At 34.9% G+C, this 19,263-nt stretch overlaps 1 protein-coding gene across 8 annotated transcripts in view; it reads left to right on the top strand.

The window, feature by feature from the left end:
- Window positions 1-19,263, top strand: part of Enox2 (ecto-NOX disulfide-thiol exchanger 2) — a 316,931-nt gene that overhangs the window by 287,134 nt on the left and 10,534 nt on the right. For all 8 annotated transcript variants that reach the window (XM_077106346.1, XM_077106348.1, XM_077106345.1 and 5 more), the window contains 2 exons: window positions 15,963-16,144; window positions 18,650-18,757. In XM_077106346.1, the coding sequence (XP_076962461.1) occupies window positions 15,963-16,144; window positions 18,650-18,757 (290 nt within the window). The remainder of the gene's footprint in view (window positions 1-15,962; window positions 16,145-18,649; window positions 18,758-19,263) is intronic.

Genomic DNA, 19,263 nt, shown 5'->3' with positions numbered 1-19,263 from the left:
GTCTCAGAGTTGCCAATTAATTCAATTTTTATTCAGACACACACCCACAGAAGGCATTTTCTGAGGATAGCCTGAAGCATCCAGTAAAGAATCTCAGTACATAAACATTAGCAGTATACCAAACAAAGGATCTTACAGAGGAGCAACACACAGACACCAGCCACCACCCAATAGGCCAAGACTCAAGCTCACTAGTCTTCAACCTGTGTGCTTCCAGAGTGGACAGCAGCCCTACATTCCCCCACAAGCCACCCAGTGCTACACCAACCAGACTCCAATACCTCAACCTTAGACCGGCATACCCTGTATGCTTGAAAATATACAGCAGGAAGCCACAATGGAGTTGACAGCACTGGACACACAGGGCTTTTCTTCAGGTGAGCACACAAGACTGAACCCCCTAACAAGGAGTAACCTGGTGGCTTAGTAACAGACAATTAGAGAATGTCTCTTCTCATTCCTACTACTGGAAAGCTAGTAGGAACCTGAACACACAAAAGATCAGAGAGGTCCTCTTAGAATTGTATCAGAGGTGGCCTGGTATGATCTCTATCACCATACTCAGAGAAACTTAGAGGTAAAGCCAAGGAGTGATGTGTATCTTCTAAAGGTCCCAAATCCTAGTGAAATCCAAATCATGAAGACTCAATAAGAAACCTCCCCACCTTAGCATAGAATATCAGAAATACTATTATCTGAAAAAGAACCAAGCAGAAATCCTGAAAGTGAAAGACAATAAATCAAATCAAAAATTCAAGTTGAAAGCATCACCAGTAGATTAGACAATGAAGAAAACAGATTATCAAAAATAAAGTATGTATGTTGAAAATAGAGTCGACAATAAACAAAAGACATTAAGAGATTATAACCAGAATATCCAGGAAATTCAGAATAATATTAAGAGACCAAATCCAAGAATCTTGGATGTAGAGGAAGGCACTGAAATATAAATTAACAGAATGCATAGCATTTTCAATGAAATAATATTAGAAAGGTTTTCCAAACCTTAAGAATGAGGTAGAAATCCAAATACAAGAGGCATTTAGAGCCTGAAATAGACAAGGTAAAAAAAATCCCCTCCAAGACACATTACAATTAAAATGACTTATATCAGTCATTTTAGAAGAAGGAGAGAACCTTAAAAGTTGCTAGAGAAACATGGCAGGTCACATTAAGAGGTAAGCCAATTATAATGTCTACTAATTTCTCAGCATAGACCCTGAGGGCTTAGAATAATATATACTAAGATAGATAACAGCTACCAACAAAGATTGCTATATCTAGCACAACTATCCTTCAGAATCAAAGATGAAATAAAAACTTTCCATGATAAGCAGAAACCAACAAAATTCATAACTATCAAACACTACACAATATCCTCAATGAAATATTTCACAAAAAAGAAATGAAAAATATATATTAAAGCCAGTTAATGAATGAATCTCACTAAAATAGTAAGTCAATTAAATGAGTATCAATTCTAAATTAAACATTAGAAAAAATCAAAATATTAAGAAAAAGAATATGTCTCTAAAGCCTACATGATGAGAGAATATCTTGGCCACCTGCTCCTCAGATAGAGCATTAATATCCAGAATGTATAAAGAACTCAAAAAACTTAACATCCAAAATACAAATAACCTATTTAATAAATGGACAAAAGAACAGAACATACACTTCTCAAAAGAAGAAATACAAATGTCCAGTAAATTTATTTAAAAATTTTTAACATCTCTAACAATCAAAGAACTGAAAATTGATATTTCATCTTACTCCAGTCATAACAGTAAATATCAAGAATACAAATAATAATAAGTGTTGGTGAGGATATAGGGGGGAAGGAATATTCATACATTGTTGTCGGGACTGCAAATTAGTACAAATACTCTGTAAAGCAGTATGGAGATTTTCAAAAAACTGGGAATGGACCCACCCACATTATGACCCAGCTATCCCACTCCTCAACATATATCTAAAAGATCTAAAATCAGCTTTCTAGAGGAATGCAGCTGCATCAATGTTTATAGCAGCACAATTCACAATATCCAAGCTATGGAACCAACCTAGTTACCCATCAACAGATGAATAGGTAAAGAAAAAATAAATAAAATATGGCATATACCACTAAATGGATAAAACTGGTGGCCATCATGCTAAGTGAAATAAGCCAGACCCAGAAAGTCAAAGATTTCATGTTTTCTCTTATACACATATGCTAGTACAAAATAAAAGGGGAAAAAAGAAGGAAAAGAAAAGAGGGGATTTCTTCAAAATAGAAGAAAGATCATAGACTAGAGGAAGGGAATTGAGAGGGAGGGAGGAGGGATGCAATAAGGGAAGAACAGTGGAATAAATCTGACCTAACTTTCCTGTGTACATTTATGAATATACCACAGTGCATCTCACCTTTATGTGTATCCACAAGGAAATAATTTTTAAAAACTATAAGTAAATATAAATATTAGTAAAGTAGAGGGAAGGGAATGGGGAGAGTGAGGAGGGGAAAGAAAAAGGAAGTACTGGGAACTGAATTAGAGCAAATTATATTTTATGCTTTTATAATTATGTCAAAATGAATCCTAAAAATTATTATCTCTCTATAATAACACTGAATGTAAATAGTCTTAAAACTCTCCAATCAAAAAACAGATTGGGAGAATTACTTTGAAAAACAAGGCCCAACCATATGTTGTTTATAAGAGACTCACCTTACAGGCAAAGATATCCACAGGCTGAAAATGAAAGAATGGATGGAAAAAGATTTTCCATGCAAATAGACACCAAAAGCAAGCAGGAATAGCTATTCTCATATTAGAATTAAGGCCAATATTAATTAGAAGAGACAAAGAAGGTCACTTTATACTGGTTAAGGGAATTATCCAACAAGAAATAATGATTGTAAATATTTATGCCCCAAATGTCAGTGCACCTAAGTATGTTAAAAAAAAAACTATACTCAATATAAAGAATTAAATAGATCCTGATACAATAATACTGGATGATTCCAACATACCTCCCTCATCAATAGATAAGTTGTCTAGATACAAACTAAGTAAACACTCTTCAGAACTAAAATTTTCCATTAATCAAATTAACCTAACAGATATCTATAGTTTGTCCATCAAGAATCTAATTTCCTTTCTTCTGAGAAACATGTGAAACTTTCTGTAAAATTGACCGTATTTTTGGATACAAAACAAGTCTTAGCAAATGCAAAAGAAGAGAATTCCATGCATTATTTCATATCATAATGGAATGAAATTAGAAATCAATAACAAGATAAATAGCAACCATTTTAACACCTGGAGATTAAATAATATACTTTCAAATAAGGAATGGGTCATAGAAGAAATCAGGAGAGAAATTGAAAAATTCTTAGAAACAAATGAAAACAGAGATATAGCATACCAAAATCTCCGGGACAGCATGAAGGAAGTTCTAAGAGGAAAGTTATAGTATTGAGTGCCTACATAAAAATAGAAAGAACCCAATAAATAATCTAATGTTATACATCAAGGCCTTAGAAAAACAAAAACACACTAATTCCAAAATTAGGAGAAGACAGGAAATAATTAAGATCAAAGATGACATTGAAAATAAGTAAACAATACAAAGGATCAATGCAATATAGTTGGTTCTTGAAAAGATAAGCAAGATTGATAGACCCTTAGCCAAACTAACCAAATGAAAAAGACCCAAATTGACAAAATTAGAGAAAAGATATCATCATAGCCATTTCTGAAATACAGAGAATTATTAGAAATTATTTTGAAAATTTATACTCCAATAAACTGGAAAATATAGGATACATTGACATATTATAATTATACATTGCTGTTTATAATATGTCAATGTATCCTATATTGGTAACATATTTAAAGTTAAGTTGTGTTATTGTTGGATAAATGGAAAGGAGACCATGAAGAGTGCAAAGCTGAAAATGCTGGAGAATGAAAGCCTACTTACAGGTAATTATGGAAGTGAAATCCTGGATGAGAAGAATGCAAAGTGATCCAAATCCAGATGGAGTTTGCTTATGAAGGGAATAACCTTTCTTCTTTGAGATAAGAGATAGGGAAACTGAACAACATAAGAGATTGGTTATCCATTGATTTAAAAAATAATTCAGAAATTAGATCATGAAGAGAAAAGAACAGATCTGGAGTAAATGACTGTGGAAAGTATGGAAGGGAGAAGTCAATGTGAGTTGAGACCCATCAGCATGGAACAAAACAAGTCTGTATTGATCTAGCTTGCTTAGTCTACAACTTCCTGTGGGAGTTCTCTGAGGCCTATGATAAGGAACAGAGAGTGTTGAATCAGCGTCCATATGTTGTGGACTGGCATGGTAAGCCTGGCAAAAGATTTTCAGGAGGCTGAAGTAAAGCTGGGTTCTGGGGAGTCTGAAGTTGAATCTGTTTAACCAGAAAACAATTCATGGCTGGGCACAGTGATACACACCTGTAATCTCAGCAGCTCAGAAGCCTAAAGCAGGATCAGCCTCAGCAACTTAGCGAGGCCCTGTTTCAAAAGAAAAAAGAAAAACTGGGCTGGGGATGTGGCTCAGTGCTTAAGCACCCCTGGGTTAAATCCCTGGTACAAAAATGAGAAAGAACTGGGGAGGGAAAAGAGATGGGGGGAGGAAGGGAGGAAGGAGTGAGAGCATGTGAATATGCAAGCAATTAGTGGGCTGGGTGAAGTTTCCCAATTCAAGAGATTAAAGATTCCAACAAGGAAAAAGAACAGAGTCTTCTGGTGATTGAGGAGACTGGAATAACTAACATAAGAAGATTCTGTGTTTGAGGGGGCAATGTAGAGATCTGAGGGGAAACAACAAGGTCTCAGGTGCATCCATGCTGGCAGAAGCTTGATTGTAGTGGAGATAATGACATATTGAGGCAAAGAAAGCAAGGCATTATGAGGTCAGAGAATCCATTTGAGATTTTACTTGAGCCAGTTTGCAACTGTCCCAATGGATTGCACTCATATCATATCCTTCTCTTTCTTCCTACTCTTTGTTATTTTAGGCTTTTTCTGTTTGTGAATTGCTGAGGCTCAAACTTTCTTCTGAATCTTGAGAGGAATGTTGCACATTCTTTCCTTCTAAAATTTTTAAACATCTTTAGCACCTACTATAATGAAAATTTGTAAAAGCAGCTGACTCCCTGATTTTACTTCTGTTATTTGTTGTTTCTCTTACACTACTGAAGAAACCTAGGCATTAATTTTTTTTAATAATAAAAAATCCTTTTTGATCTTTTGTTGTACAGAAACATGTCTGGGCTTTTGCTCTTAGCAGCTTCTCTAGAAGGAGGTTTTCACAGCTGCCTTCATACTTTCCTTTTGCCACGATGAACTGGCAGCCTTCAGATCTAATAAGCACCAAACCGCATAAAGAGAAATGTTTTTTTCCCACAGAGGAAATAGTCAAAAAGGAGAAGCTGAGAACTAATGATGGCAGGATATGAATACTTTCACTGTACTATGCTCTTTAATACCGGGACCAATGGATTCACATACTCAAACATGTTATTAAAAGGTAATATTGAAGTTTTCAATGTTCTGGCAATGTACAAAGTACTTCAACTTCAGAAATGGGCCCAATTAATATTAAATCTGTGAAAGGAAAGACTTGGTGTCCTCATTAAAATGACAAAACCCCACATTTCAGAGAGTGAGAAATGCATTTTGTAGGGAAGGTCCCCTCAGTAACATTATAGGTGATAACAATCTTTTTCTTAGTGACAGGTCCAAACTCAGAAGATTATTATCTGTTCCCACTTGGCTACAGGTATGCATTGCTGCTCACTTGCATGCCCTTTCCCCCAGGCAGGACAGAAGCAATCTCTCCTCATTTTCTCAGAGAGAAAATGTTTTGCATTTAAACTACAGAAAGTGCCTCTAACCCATTCTGAATCTCTGCCCTTTTCTTGTCCACGTATCTATTGTGACATGTAGAACATGAGTATAATCACTGACCTGGAGTACAAAAGAAACAAAAGGAAGAAAACAAAATGTAACTAGTTTGTATTAAGCCATATGGACTGCCAGAGGACAAACATGCAAACCAAAGCAGAAATAAATAATTGTCTATCTGTAGGAGTCACTTGATTTGCAGAGAAACCTTTATGCTATTCAGCCAGACTTCAGATCAAGATGCTGTCCTTGGTACTGTCTCAACAAGCAAACCAAATATTTCTGCCTTTGTTTGGCAGATAGTTGCCCTTTTTTTCTACACAGTTTTGTATATACAATCACCATAACTCATAGCATCTTCCTTTGGTATTATGATAGAAATACTGCCTGTCTGATGGAAAGTATCCCAGAAGCTGGGAGAAAGCAAGAATAGATAGTATTTGGAGTGCTGGGAATGCAAGTCTTTGTATTGTTGGCTTTCTCTTCAAAGACATAAAATCTGTGTAATTACACCGAGAATTAAAATCTTTAACAAACCCAAACATAAAATGAAAGCGTCATACCAAAGGTCTTTTGTAATTTTTTAAATTAAAATGAGAGATTTAAAATTGCCATATCAGGATAATTGCATGGCCACCCACAGAAAACAATACAGAAACTGAGATTACTTAAAGATAGTTCTCCGCAGAACCTTTCCAAGTACATTGCCTCTCTCTGCTGTGGATAGACAATCTGATCACAGAGACCTACATAAGTACCTAACAGTTTTAGGAAAACCCTTAGGTTCAAGGCATTTAATTAAACCCAGTGCTTCCTAAAGGCAGCTTCCCCTTGGGAATAGGGTGTTTGGGATTTTGTTTTGTTTTGTTTTGTTTTTCCCCCTCAGAATTCAGTTCTGTTCTATATATTTCATCTCTGTATATCACAACTTCTTTCCCCTCCTTATATAGACAATAATTAATCTTTATTTGAAATCCCTTTAGAAAACATTTCTTGGGGTTGAGGTTGCAGCTCAGTTGTGGAACACTTGCCTAGCATGTATGAGGCACTGGATTTGATCCTCAGTGCCACATAAACAAAGAAACAAAAGTTAAAGAAAGAAAACACTTTTGGGGGGTACCAGGGATTGAACTCAGAGGCACTCAACCACTGAGCCACATCCCCAGCCCAATTTTGTATTTTATTTAGAGACAGGGTCTCATTGAGTTGCTTAGGGCCTTGCTTTTGCTGAAGGTGGCTTTGAACTCACAATCTTCTTGCCTCAGCCTCCTAAGCCATTGGCCAGCTAGAAAACACTTTTTATTAAATTTTTTTTAAGTTCTAGACGGACACAACACCTGTATTTTATTTATTTACTTATTTTATGTGGTGCTGAGGATCGAACCCAGTGCTTCACACATGCTAGGCAAGTGCTCTACCACTGAGCCACAACCCCAGCCCTAGAAAACACTTCTAACAGAATGAAATTATGACATTTGCTGGTAAATGGGTAGAACTAGAGACTGTCATGTTCTCTCTGATATGTGGATGCTAACACACAGAAAGGGAGGGTGGAGAGGGAAAAACTGAGGTTCACTGGATTAGACAAAGGGAAATGAAGGGAAGGGGGATGGAAATAGGAAAGACTAGAATGAAACGGACATAATTTTCCTATGTTCATATATGAATACATGACTAATGTAACTCCCCATCATGTACAACCACAAGAATGGGATCCTACTTAGAAAAAGTTATACTTTGTGTGTGTATAAAATGTCAAAATACACTCTACTGTCATATACATCTAAAAAGACTTTTTAAAATTAAGTCAAAAAAGAAAATACGTCTTATACCTTTTATAACTTAAAATTTCAATGGTTTGATTTCCTTATTACTTTTTCCCTTTTTTAACCCAGAGTCCCTGTGCATAGGTAGCTGAGAAAATCCACATCTTTGTCAAATTGCCTTATAACTCCTTTATAAATTTAATATACAGTTTTAAATTTTGATCTATCTTGATAATGTCTCTTTTTCTGGGATTTTTTTCCTGATATTAATCAAAAAAGTGGGCTGAGGGTATAGCTCAGTAGAAGAGTATTTGCCTAGCATGCAACAAGGCCCTGGGTTCAGTTCCCCACATTTCTATAAAAAAAATGGAGAAGAAAGAAACTACAAATATTTCCATTAATATAGTGTGTAAACAATAGAGATTAGTGGATCACAAGTTTTAAATAGTCATAAGCCTGGAATATAGAAGGCACTCAATAAATGTTTGTTGAATTAATGAAAATTCCTAATAAAATATTTTGAAATAGGTTTATAATTTTGGACCTTAGAGAATGTACCCAAACACATAAATAATTAAATTTAACCTAGGTTTCCCCCATGTGTCTTAATTTCTTTATTAACAAACTTTATTTTTAGAGCAGTTTTTGATTCAGAGAAAAATTGAGTAGAAAGTAGAGTGTTATCCTTGTCCCTAAAAAAGGAAGTCTTCCTCCACTATCAGCCTCTCCCACCAGAATGGTGCATTTGTTTCAATAAGTTCATTGACACATCATTAAGCATACAAAATCCATAGTTTACATTAGGGTTCACTCTTAATGATGTACCTTCTCTGGGTTTTGTCAAATATATAATGGGATGTATCCTACATGCTTATATCATACAGAATAGTTTCACGGCTCTAAAAATCCTCTGTGCTATGCCTATTCGTCCTTCCCTTAATGTTAACCATTAACAACCACTGTCTTTTCACTATCTCCCCAGTGTTGTCTTTTCCAGATCACCATATGGTTGGCATCATATCATATGTAGCCTTTGCAGATTGACAGCATTCATTTAATAATACTATATATTTAAGTTTCCTTCATATATTTTCATGGTTTGATGATTCATTTCTTTTTAGTACTGACTAATATCACATTGGATATACCATGATTTATCTATTCATCTGCTGAGGGCAACTTTGTTGCATCCAATTTTGACAATTAATAAAGGTTCTGTAAATATACATTTTAAGGCTTTTGTGCAGACATTTTCTTTCAGTTAATTTGGATAAATGCTGGATTTGGTTAAAAACATTGCTGGATTTTATAAGATAAAAATATAAAATCATATGTATATGATTTTGTAATAACCTGCCAAACTGTCTGCTTACTGAAGTATATTTGATTTGATTAATTTGTTCTTTTTTATCTAGTTTTCTAAGGTAGAAGTTCACATAATTGATTTTGATCTTTCTTCATTTCTAATATATGCATTTAGTGCTACAAATTTCCCTCTAAGCACCATTTTTGCTGCATTCTACGGATTTGGATAAGTTGTATTTTCATTTTCATTTAGTTCCAAATATTTTTTTTCATTTCTCTTGGTATTTCTATTTTTTTAGTATTTTTTAGTTGTAGATGGACACAATACCTTTATTAATTTTTATGTGGTGCTGAGGAGCAAACCTAGTGTTCCACACATGAGGGACAAGGGCTCTACCACTGAGCTATCCCTTCGTATTTCTCTTTGACCCATTTGTTATAAGTAGGGTGTTTAATCTCTAAATAGTTGGGGATTTTCCAGCTATCTTTCTGTTATTGATGGCTAGCTTAATTCCACTATGGTCTAAGTACATATATTGCATTATTTCCATTTTTAAGGTATATTTTGTGGCTTATTATGTAGTGTCTCAGAAAAACTTCCATGTGGGCTAGAAAATATGTAATTTGCTGCTGTTGGATGAAGTAATCTATAGATGTCAATTATATCTAGTTGATTGATGGGATTGTTGAGTTCAACAATGTTCTTACTGATTTTCTGCTTCCTGGAACTGTCCATTTTTGACAGAGGGGTGTTAAGAGGTTAATCTATTTCTCCTTGAAGTTCTATCAGTGGTTGCCTCACATATTCGATGTTCTGTTTGTTAGCCTCTTACACATTAAGAATTGTTACATCTTCTTGGAGTATTGACCCCTTTAGCATTATGTAATGCCTCTATTCATTAATTTCCTTGTTCTGAAGTCTTCTCTGTCTGAAATTAATATAGATATTTCAGTTCTCTTTTAATTAAAAGTGTTCGAATGATATACCTTTCTCTATCTCTTTACTTTGAATCTACATATTTCCTTATATTCGAAGTGGTTTTCTTATGAGTCATATACTTGGTTATTATTTTTTGATCCACTCTGACAATCTATCTTTTATTGGTGTGTTTAGAGCAATGACATTTAAAGTGATTACTGGTATAGTTGGATAAACATCTACCATGTTTGCAGCTGTTTTCTTTCGGTCACCCTTGTTCTTTGTTACTATTTTGTTTCCCACATTTTTTCTGCCTTTTCTGGTTTTAATTGAAGGATGCTATATTATTCTATTTTCTCTTTTTCTTAGCATATCAATTTTACTTCTTTTTATGTAATTTTTAGTAGTTTCCCTAAAATTTTGCACTGTACATTTACAAGTAATCCAAATCCACTTTCAAATAACTCTACACCATTTCATGGGTAGTACAAGTTCCTTACAATTACAAAATATTCCTAATACTTTTCTTCCATCCTTTGTATTATTACTTTCATTCATTTCACATATACATAAGTGTACATAGTTGAACACATTTTTTTGCTACTGTTCATCTGAACAGTTATATGCTGAATCACTTGAATAAGAAAAATAAAAGGTTTTATTTTACCTTCACTTACTCATTTATATGTTCTTCCTTTCTTTATGCAGATCTAAATTTATGACATATCATTTTTCTCTTTTCTGGAAAACTTCTTTTAGCATTTCTTGCAAGGCAGATTAATAGCAACAAATTGCTTTTAGTTTTTATTTTTCTGAGAAAACATTTCTTTTTATTTCACTCTTGAAGAACAATTTTATAAGGTACAGAATTCTAATTTGCTAGAGTTTATTCTCTTAATCTTTAAATACTTCACTCCACTTGTTTGCTGAAAAGCCAGATATAATATTTATATTTACTTTTCTATAGGTAAGGTGCTATTTTCCTCTGACTTCTTTCGAGATTTTTTTTCTTTATTTTGATTTTCTAAAATCTAAGTGTGATATGCATAGGTGTAGTTTGGGGGGACATTCATCCTACTTGGTGCTGACTGAGCTTCCTCAATATGTAGTTTGGCATGTGACATTAATTTAAGAAAATTCCCAGCCATTATTGCTTTAAGAATTGCTTCTTTCTTTCTTCTCCTGGTTTTCCCATTATACATGATTACTGCTGCTGTGGGTGTCCCCTAGTTCCTGGATATTCTGTTATTTTTCCTTTAGTCTTTTTTTCTCTCTGATTTTGTTATGGTATGCATATTTATGTTCCCCCAAAATTCACATGCGGACACCTAATCACCATTGTGACAATATTGGGGGAAGTGTGGTGCATTCATGAATAGGATTAGTCCCCTTTATAGAAGAGACTCCAGAGAGCTGCCCTTGCCCCTTTATGATGCAAGGATACTGCTAGATGGCACCATCTATGAATCAGGAATTGGACATTCAGCAGACACTGAAAACTACTAGTACTTTGTTCTTGTACTTTCCAGCTTACAGAACTATAAGAAGTAAATTTGTTGTTTTATAAGCCACCCAGTTTATGATATTTTTCTAGAACCCAAATGGACAAAGACAGGTTTTTAGTCTTGGAGAAGTTTTTAATTATCATATCCTGAAGCTCAGAGATTCTTTCCTCAGCCATATTCAATCTACTATTGACCTAACAAAGGCATTCTTCATTCCTATTACAGTTTTGGATCTCTAGTATTTTTTTATATTCTTTCTTAGAATTTCCAACTCTCTGCTTGTACTATTCATGTTTTCTTGCATGCTATCTACTTTTTCCAATAAAGCCCTTTGCATATTCACCATAGGGTTTTTTCCTCTTTTTACGTTTTTCTTTGTTGGTGCATTACAGTTGTACATAATGGTGGGATTTGTTATTGCATATTTATACATGCATACAGTGTAACAATATAATTTGGCCAATATCACTCCCCAGTATTTCCTACCCCCTCCATCTTCCATATCCTGGCCCCTTTCCTCTACTGATCCTTTAACCATGGGTTTTTTTTTATTATTATTAAATTGCCAGACTGATAACACCAGCTCCTTTTCTATATCTGAGTGAGTCTGTACTGATATTTCTCTGTATCCTCAAATATATTTTTTCCATTTAGTATGTCTTTTAATCTTTTGTTAAATCCAGACATGATATTCTGAGTGTAAGGAACTCCAGCATATAGGCCTTCATTTGTGTGGGAGGAGGAGAAATATTCTCCAGTTCTATGATCAAGTCTCCATTTATTGGTGAGTCTGTATCCCCAGACTATGAACTTCATCAGATTTATTTCCCTGATCTGTTGGTGGGCAGATTGGCTGGAAGGAACTGGAGTTGAGTATTTCCCTTCCACCAGGTTTGTTAGGCTCTTTTAAAACCCTAGCAGGTTAGGCTCTGGTAAAAATAGTTTTGTGTAAGAGCAAGTTATGTAAATAAGAACAGAATGTTCTGGCATTTCAAAATTCAAAATGGTTCTTGTCCTTTCCCTTGCCAGAAGCAAAAGGAGATTTTTTTTTTCCTCTGACACTCACTGTGAAAACTGGTAGTGTTCCTGAAGGTAAAGCTTTCAAAAAAAGTATCTCCCAACCCCTCAAGAGTTTTTAACTCACAGACTATCCACACTGAGCCGCCAACAATTTGTCAATTACAGTTTGTTTTGCTAAGTTGACAATGATTCCCATGGAGGTTTCTGCTCATGAGTTGCTGGTTCTATAAGTCATGATTCACTAGGTCCGCCTGTCTGTAACTCCAATTTGGGGAGCAGCAGTTTGCCCTTTGACCTCACTCCCCTGAAGGATATAAGAAGAGCTATTGATTTTTCAGTTCATTCAGCTGTTTATTTCCTGTTAAGACAGAGTGGAAACTTTTAAGCTTCTCACATGGTAGACCAGAAACTGGAAATCTTAATGTCTTAGTTTATACATTTACTTTTCTTCTGTAAAACTAGTCAATGCTGCATTCTTTAAAAACATCTTTCAGCAAAATTATTGTGTAGGCAGTTGTCAGTTTGAGGCAATTAGTCCTATACTTTCTTATTACTAGGCTCTTATAACTTGCTGCATTTCAAATAAAAGTACCTTTTATTTGCATTTCAAATAAAAGTACCAAGTAATATAATAAAAGTATCTTATTTGGGAATATATTTTAGTTATATTTGGGGGTGGAGAATATGAAGTATGATGAGGACTCTTGTGTGTTAGAATTCTGGCTCACTTATCAAAATGGGTCTGCATGGATTTTGTGTCCATCTCTATAGTCGTGGCCAATTTAGACCTAAACTCCTCCTCTTCAAGAGGCTTTTTAAATAAGTGTTTTTATCAGTACATTATAGTTATATATAATGGTGGGCTTCACTTTGACATAATCATATATGCATGTAATATAATTTGCTCACTGTAGTCCATATTTCTTCTTTCACTCCCTTTCCTCCTCCCCCTCCTGCTCTTCTTTCTCTATTCTACTGGTCTTCTTTTTACTCATTTAGAGTTTTTTTAATGGTTCTTATAGATATGCATGAAAGTTAAATTCACTGTGGGGCTGTGGTTGTGGCTCAGTGGTAGAACACTTGCCTAGCATGCATGAGGCACTGGGTTCGATTCTCAGCACCACATACAAATAAATAAACTAAAAGTCCATCAACAACTAAAAAAAATATTTTTAAAAAAAGTTAAATTCACTGTGGTATATTTGTATATGTATGTAGCATAATTTGGTCAATTTTATTCTATCATCCCTCCTTTTTCCCATCTGTCCTTCTTCTCCCTCTGTCTCCTTCCCCTACTCCACTGATCTCCCTCCTATTTTCACAAGATTCCCACCCCTCCTTTTCACCTTATTTTGATCTAACTTCCACATATGAGAAGCAACATTTGATCCTTGATGTTCTGAATCTGGCTTATCTCATTCAGCATGATAATATCCATTTCCATCCATTTTCTTACAAATGCCAAACTTCATTCCTCTTTATGACTAAATAAAATTTCATGGTATACATATAGCACATTTTTTTATCCACTCACCTGTTGATGAGTACCTGGGCTGGTTCCCTAATTTGGCTCTTGTGAATTGTGTTGCTATAAACACTGACATGCCTGTATCACTGATTTTAGTTCTTTAGGTTAAATACCAAGGAGTGGGATAGCTTAGCCATATAGTGGTTCCATTCCTAGTCTTTTGAGGAATCTCCACACTGCTTTCCAAAGTTGTTGTACTAATGTGCTTTTTATACATATTAATTTATTTTTATTGGTTCTTTTTAGTTATACATGATAATAAAATTCATGTTCACACTATAATAAAAGCATGGAATATAATCTGTTCTAATTCAGTCCCCAGTACTTCACCTTCCCCTCCATTCCTCCTCCTTACTGTTCCCTTCCTTCTACTCTAATGATCTTTCTACTATTTACTTATATGTTTTCTGTAAAGTAGTGTCTTGTGGATGTACGTAATGGTGAGATTCACTGTGGTATATTCATATATGTATATAGGAGAGTTAGGTCAGATTCATTCCACTGTCTTTCCTATCTCATGCCTCCTCCCTTCCTTTCACTATCCTTTGTCTACTCCACTGATATTTTTTCTATTCTTTTTTTATCTATTCCTCCTTATTTTGGGTTAGCTTCCGCATATCAGAGAAAATATTTGGCTTTCGATTTTTTAGGAGTTGCTTATTTCATTTCATGATAGTCTCTAGTTCCATCCATCTACCAGCAAATGTCATAAAGTCATTCTTCTTTATGGCTGAGTAATACTCCATTGTGTATATATACCACATTTTCTTCATCCATTCTGTTGAGGGTCACCTAGGTTGACTCCATAGCTTGGGTAATGTTAATATTCTGCAATAAAAATTGATGTGGCTGTGTCACTGTCATATGTTGACTTTAAATCCTTTGGCTATATAGTGAGAAGCAGGATAGCTGGGTCAAATGGTTGTTCCATTCCTAGTTTTTTGAGGAATCTCCATCCTGCTTTCCAGAGTGGTTGGACCAATTTGCAGTTTCACCCAACAATGTATGAATGTGTCCTTTCTTCCACATCCTCACCAACATTATTGTTGCTTGTATTATTTTTTATTCATTCTTTTTAGTTATACATTTCAGTGGATCCCATTTTAACATAATTATACAAGCATGGAATATATCTTCTTCTAATTCAGATTTGAATACCTCTCTTTCCCCTTCCTTCTCCTCACCCCCTGTTCCCTTCCCTCTATAGATCTTTCTTTCATTTACCATTTACCCATAGTATTTTAAATTAATTTCTTATAGATGTACTTGTATTCTTGATAATTGTGATTCTAACTGGAGTAAAATGAAATCTCAGTGTAGTTTTCATTTCCATTTCTCCAATTGCTTGGGATGTTGAACATTTTTTCATTTATTTGTTGACCATTCGTATTTCTTCTGTGAAGTGTTACTTTCAGTCTCTTTGCCCATTTATTGATTGGGTTATTTGGTTTTTTGAGTGTTAAGTTTTTTGTGTTCTTTGGATATCCTGTATATTAATGCCCAACCTGGGAAGCAAATGGCAAAGGTTGTCTCCCATTCTTTAGGCTCTCTCTTCACACTCTTGATTGTTCTCTTTGCTGTGGAGAAACTTTTCAATTTGATTCCATTCCATTTATTGATTTTTAATTTTACTTCTTGTACTTTAGGAGTCTTGTTAAGGAAGTCAGTCCTTGACTCAACATGTTTGAGTATTAGGCCTGCCTGCATTTTCTTCTAGCAGTTGCAGGGTCTCTGGTCTAATTTCCAGGTCTTTGATCCACATTGAGTTGACTTTTGTGTAGGGTGAGAGATAAGAGTTAAATTTCATTCTTCTACATATGGATTTACAGTTTTCTCAGCACCATTTGTTAAAAAACTATCTTTTCTCCAATATACATTTTTGGCACCTTTTTCTTCTATGAGATAACTTATACATATTCATTTAAAATATCAACCTTTCATGTTTTCAACTAAACACAGAAAGTAATCTGGATATGTTTTAACATTTTCCATTAATCATTTAGCCTTAGTATCACAGGCAGAGGCCCTGAAGGAAGAAAATGACAGCCTCCGTTGGCAGCTTGATGCCTATCGGAATGAGGTAGAACTGCTCAAGCAAGAACAAGGCAAAGCCCATAGAGAAGATGATCCAAACAAGGAGCAACAACTGAAACTCCTGCAACAAGCCCTACAAGGAATGCAACAGGTACAGGCATATTTGTTTTCTGTGCTTTTGGGAACAATAGCATTAATTCCTCATTTGTAAAAGGGTTTCCTGCAACTCCTAAAAAATGTTGATGTTGTAGTTTCTGGCATGGCTGAGGAAGGAAGTACATGTGCTTTGTGTTAATGAGATATTCTGGTTAATACAGAGCTAGCAATGGATCACCAGTTTTAAAACAAGAGAATTCAGTGAGAAATGCTTAACATTAAAACTACATTAGGGAGGGGGAACATGAGAGAAATAGATGAACTCTAGATAGTGCAGAGGGGTGGGAGGGAAGGGAGGGGTAGGGGGTTAGCAAGGATGGTGGAATGTGATGATCATTATTATCCAAATTACATGTATGAAGACACAAATTGGTGTGAATATACTTTATGTACAACCAGAGATTTGAAAAGTTGTGCTCTATATGTGTAATAAGAATTGTAATGCATTCTGCTGTCATTTATTTTTTTAAAAAATCACTAAAAAGGGGGCTGGGGATGTGGCTCAGGCGGTAGTGCGCTCGCCTGGCATGCATGTGGCCTGGGTTCGATCCTCAGCACCACATACAAACAAAGATGTTGTGTCCGCCGAAAACTAAAAAATAAATATTAAAATTTAAAAAAAAATCACTAAAAAAGTTAAAACATAAAAAAACTACACTGAACAGAATCTGATCTGTTCTTGATGCTTCAGAAATACTTCAGTATCTAGATAGGAGGACCTCAGGATCATTATGAAGAACCTTAATTATTTAGATATGAAAAAGGGCCAATGAATTTGTATCTAGTTGATGGAATGATATATAATACATACTTTTAGAAGAAATGGCAAGAATCCTATACTTGATTTGGTTGAAAGTGGAGCCATTATGGGTTTGTAAGTATCAGTGCCATGGGTACATAATAATAATTCATTCTATGTGGTTTTATTTTGTTTTCAGTCTTTTATGTGAATGGGCTTGCCTGCACATAATCCCAAGTATAAAAATAAATAATTGCATCCAACTCCAATTGCATTCACATTCAACATTATATAGCAAGTGCTCAACAGAAGTTTGGTGTAACTATGATCAGAGTGAGCCTACAGTTTAAAATATATCAACATCTGCATTTACTGTTGTAAAGAAGTAGCACTTCTGAGTAAGGGTACTCTTTCCTTCTGTTGTGCCAGACCACTAACCATTTTCCTTACAACTTAAATTGTGCAATAATTTTTTAAACTCCGTGCCTCAGAATTACCTAGTGCAAAGCTAATTGCCAGTTGGAAATTACAACTGATGAACTGGGAGTCTCTTCTGGCACTAGCAGCCCTGTATTATTATCTTCTTGTATGACAAGTAATATCACATTAATATTTCACTTTTCCTATTAACAAAATCTGTGAAGTAATGCTTACCTTCCTTTTAATGTCATCGTGGAGTTTAATTGGAACACATAAATTATATCAGAGATCTTTCTAACAAAAAAAATGTGTTTGCTGTGTTCGACTTCAAAGAACTTGGACAGTGTACATTGTACCCCGCATTTTTAGTCCTCCCAGTGGTCTTTTGCAAGCCTTTGAAAAGTAAGACTTTGGAAACATTTTGCTGTTGCTTATTCCTTCTAATATTGATTTTGAAACCATTGAACATAAGAACAGTTTCGCCACTTAAATGCAAAATGAAAGTGATAAACTTTTTCATTTCATCCTTTCAAATACTTCAGTGTGATTTTAGGGCTCTATCTCCTAAAAAAATTAATTTCACTCACTTTGATTACTTTTTATACAGAAAATAGCCTTCTAATCAATTATCAAATTTCTCCCAACTTGTCTCAAAAGATGTATAGTATAGTATGGTGGTTAAGAACATGGACTCTGGGGCTGATGTGGCCTGTTTTAAATCTAGTTCTGCCACTTCCTATCTGAATGGCCTTAGGGAAGACTGTTAACTTCTCTAAGCCTCAAAGATAATAGTGTCATAGGGTTATTGTGAGACTTAAAGTAGTTAATGCAAATGAAACCCTTAGCCCAATGCTTAGCATATATTAGGACCTCAATAAATAGTATTTGTTGTAATTATTAATAATGATAAATCCAGCTCTTTACCTAGAAATATAGAAATGAGCATATGTGAAATTTTGATTCTTTACTGCTTTCTTCATAAAAAATGAAATTGTTTAGGCAAATGGCTATTTGCAAGTATGATTTCTATGCAGCAATCAAGCTATTTCCCAGACAATATTAACTATATCATACCCTTACCCCTGGCCAGAATGGAAAAGAAGTTAAGTGACTAGATCAATTAGTTTCTCAGGGCCAAGTTCAACGAAAATTCATATAAGCCAGATAAAATAACTTACAGTAAAAATATGTCTTCATTTTCCAAATGTTTGAATGGAAAAAGGTTCTGTTTGCTGGAAGAATGTGAGGCCAACCCCATCTAATATCTAAGCTCATCCAGGAATTTTAAGTGAAGTGTGGCTTTTTAATTAGAGACTTGATTGTCTTTGATCTTTGTTGTAGCATCTCCTCAAAGTCCAAGAGGAATACAAAAGGAAAGAAGCTGAACTTGAAAAAATCAAAGATGACAAGCTACAGGTGGAGAAAATGTTGGAAAATCTTAAAGAAAAGGTAAAAGAATCCTAAATGAACCTCTTCCATTGCCCCTTTCCACCTTTTCCTGTGACAATGAACATGCCCTGTAAGTGTTTGCAATAGAAATAAATATGGAATATTTGGCTGGTTAGGGATTAAAAGTACCTTTCCAGAATAATTCTTATATCAAAGGTTCTGCTCTTAGATCTGAGTCCTTGCCATTTCTAAAGGTTCTGTATAGTATATTTTACAATGACTAAAAATCAGTCCCTCCCTCAAGTTCCTCAGTCTTCCCTTTTGGAGAAGAGCAGTGTGCACATCTCTTCTCTGCTTCTTCCTGTAAAACAAATAGCAATATGGAGAGAGTTCATATGACACAAAATACCTTTAATTGGACATTTTAGTAAAGGAAAAAACACATGTGCAACTAGAACATGGACATTTCTTTGTATAGAGTCCATCCAATGTAATCATGAGCAGCTACAAGTTAAAGTAATAGCCAACAGCAAAAGAAAGGAAACCTTGGAAAAGAATGAAGAGAC

This window comes from Callospermophilus lateralis, chromosome X, assembly GCF_048772815.1.
Source record: "Callospermophilus lateralis isolate mCalLat2 chromosome X, mCalLat2.hap1, whole genome shotgun sequence".
Taxonomy (NCBI): Eukaryota; Metazoa; Chordata; class Mammalia; order Rodentia; family Sciuridae; genus Callospermophilus; species Callospermophilus lateralis.
The sequence above is the reverse complement of the archived record's forward strand: the minus strand, read 5'-3'. Positions and strand labels throughout refer to the sequence as shown.